The 3,188-nt window shown below is 38.0% G+C and overlaps 1 protein-coding gene across 1 annotated transcript in view; it reads right to left on the bottom strand.

The window, feature by feature from the left end:
- LOC113342599 (LRR receptor-like serine/threonine-protein kinase FLS2) overlaps positions 1 to 884 on the bottom strand; it is a 1,639-nt gene extending 755 nt beyond the window's left edge. The window contains exon 1 of the mRNA XM_026587091.1: positions 1 to 884. Coding sequence (XP_026442876.1) covers positions 1 to 854 — 854 coding nt within the window. The 5' untranslated portion in view covers positions 855 to 884.
- Positions 885 to 3,188: the final 2,304 nt, after the last annotated feature.

The following is a 3,188-nucleotide window of genomic DNA, read 5'->3' as shown; positions in this document are numbered from 1 at the left end:
ATTCCAGAACTATAATCATACAAATTTTCAAGCTGTATCGCAATCCCTTTAATCACCATTTCCAGTTTCACGTCAACACCGTATTCAAGCAAGAGTGTGCTATTAGGTCTACTGGTTAGCATCTCCAAGTTTCCTATTCTTCTAGGGAGTTGCCCACTGAAATAGTTACTCGACAAGTCTAAAATCTGAAGCTTAGAGAAATGAATAATCTCTTCAGGAATTGACCCGTTGAATTTATTTGACCTCAAGGAGAGGATTCTAATGGAATATAGTGAACCAAATGCAGCGGGCATACTTCCTTGGAAGTTGTTATTAGCTAGGTTGATAATTTTCAAGTCGTGAAGTTTACTGACAGAATTAAGAACAGCACCCTCGAGTTTGTTGTCATTTAACAGGAGAGTGACCAGTGTTAGTGCTTGAAGCTCCTTTGGAACACTTCCGGTGAGATTGTTGGTTCCAAGATTTAGCGACAAAAGATTGCGACAATTCCCCATACTAGTAGGTATAACGCCTGATATTTTGTTGTTCGACAGATCAATACTAACAGGACCTAAGGAATCTGATTCCCTGGAACACATAGAAAACGGAATTGAACCTGAAAGTTGATTACTAGATAAAGAAACATACGGCGCGCTAGATAATCTTTCTCCGGTCTCTATCGAGATTTCGCCACTGAAGTTATTATGCGACAAATCAAAAGTGTTGAAAATTTTAGGTGGAAGAGGAAGTGCCCCATGCAAGCTGTTGTGTGATAAATCTAATCCTGAGTTACTGTCGTACTTGAGATGAAGACTAGGAGGTAATGTTCCTTGAAGGTTGTTTCGCGAGAGATCTAAGAGAGAGAGGTTATTCATTTTGAAGATGCAAAAAGGTATAGCTCCTGTCAGGTTGTTACTAGACAAATCTAAATTCTGAAGAAGACTAAAGTTACAAATGAAACTAGGAATGAACCCTTTAAGATTGCATGATCTCAGTCTTCGCGTCTGTAGTTGAAATTTAGACACATGTTGGCCGTTATCGACGGTTAGGTTGTTTGGGTCTAATATTATGGTATCAAGGTTTAGTTCATTGATTGCAGAGACGTTGCCACCAATAGAGTTGTCGGAAACATCAAAGTACCTAAGGTTTCGGAGTTTGGTGATACAGTGTGGTATTGTTCCCGTTAAATTGTTATCATTCAATAAGACAGACTCAAGAGAAGAGATGTTGCATATTTAAGAAGAAGGTATAGATCCTTGCATTGAACATGAAGGGGCTTTAAGATCGACTAATGACGGAGCATTTGAAGAAATTGAACTCGGAATTGGTCCCATTACTTTGGTGTAGGATATGTCAAGTCTTTGTAGTTTAGGCCATTGTTTTACAAACATGCTAGATAGGTTAGGATGAAGACCAGAATTATGATTTACGAAAAGCTCTTCTACTTGAGGAAGATATGGAATGGAACCTTGTAGATCACAACGCGCTAAGTCAAGTTTAGAAAGGGAAGTTAAATTAGCCAGTTGTATGGGGATTGTTGGTTGAAGGTTTGGATTGTTGGACATTACAAGAGAGGATAGACGAGAATGATTGTGAAACTCAGGGAATACTGTGGTGGAAATATTGCAGCCAGAGAGATCAACAACCCTAAGATTGGAAAGATACGAAAAAGGTTGGCCAAAGTTGTTTTTTGAGGGATCAAAAAGATCAACACCGCTCAAAGATAGTACCTTAAGGTTGTGCAACCCTGTCACCCAGTTCAAGGATGGTGATGTAAGGTAAGAGTCAGGGTAATCAAAGTCATCTAAGGAAGATAAATTGAGGTATTGCAGAGAAGATAGGTTGCTCAACTGTGTTGTAATCGATCCAGAGAACGATGAATATGAAATATCTAGATAAGTGAGATTTTTGAGATTGTTAAACTGATGGGGGATATGTGAAAGTTGAAAATTATTGAAACTGAGATCAAGATACTCAAGATGTGTAAGGTTGAAGAGGAAAGGAGAGATTTTACCTATTAATGATGCACTTGGCGCTGGAAGCCTATAGATTCCATAGTTTGCTCCATCTCTGTGATTCTCACGATTTTTGTCTCGGAGATCCACTGAAATAACATGTAAAGTCTCATGAGAGCACTCAACTCCATGCCAGTTGCAACAATTTCGGTAGATGTGGCCTTGTTGCCATGAAGACAAAAGAGTTGGAGGGTATATGGCAAGGGATGATTTGAACTTCAAAAGAGCTTCTCTTTCATTGTCATGGCACCCATGAGAAAATATGAGGAATTGGGTGAAGAAGAACATAAAAATGAGATGAACGTTAAATGAATTCATGGCTAAATTTTCGTTTGGTGATAGAATGGCTTACCGATATATACTAGTATATAAGAAAGAAGCAAGTTAGTCTGGAAGTTGGTCAATTATTTGAATTTTCAGTGATACTTCGAAGTCAATCTTCTAGACTTATTCTAACTTTCTTTGGGTAGAAAATTAAGTTGACACGGAACCTCATTGACTCTAACTTACCACACAAGACTAACCCCATTCGAATCCCCATCTTCACCGGATCCAATACTTCGAATATAAAGAGACGTATGGTTATGGTAGGAAACAATCTCCTTCTGGACCTACTAGATTAAAGGTATCATCCATTGAAATTTCCTTTTAGTCTTCTAGCGGTAGGTGTGAACATTTGACCCGTAATACGTGGATTTAATAGAGACCAACGTTTTTTTTGCGGATGGATGTCGTAACAGTTCACTTTTGGATCGGATGCGGATAAGAGTTTTGCAATCCAATTGGATTATTGATTGGGTTTGGATGCAATCTTGAAAATACATTGGACATCCATAACCGTTAGATTTAGGTTATTTATATAGTTTTTAGAAAATATATAACTAGTACAGTAATTCGTAACGTGTTTGCTTGGAGTCTTGTCCATGACACTTTTATACTTATATACACATAGAATGTGTAGGTTCTATAAAAAGTCGTCTATGTTGTATTTGTTTCCTCACTATAAATTTTAACAGAAACAATTCTGTTGGATTATCTGTACCCAATCCGTTCATTTGTGCATCCACTGGATGTTGGATTGGGTGTGCATGCTAAATTTGAAATACGTAATTAATTGGTCTTGATGCGGATGAGGTCAAAACTCGACAATACCGGCCTATGCTCACCCCTAGACTAGCAATAATGTAAAAGAAG

Source organism: Papaver somniferum, unplaced genomic scaffold, assembly GCF_003573695.1.
Source record: "Papaver somniferum cultivar HN1 unplaced genomic scaffold, ASM357369v1 unplaced-scaffold_45, whole genome shotgun sequence".
Lineage (NCBI taxonomy): Eukaryota > Viridiplantae > Streptophyta > Magnoliopsida > Ranunculales > Papaveraceae > Papaver > Papaver somniferum.
The sequence above is the reverse complement of the archived record's forward strand: the minus strand, read 5'-3'. Positions and strand labels throughout refer to the sequence as shown.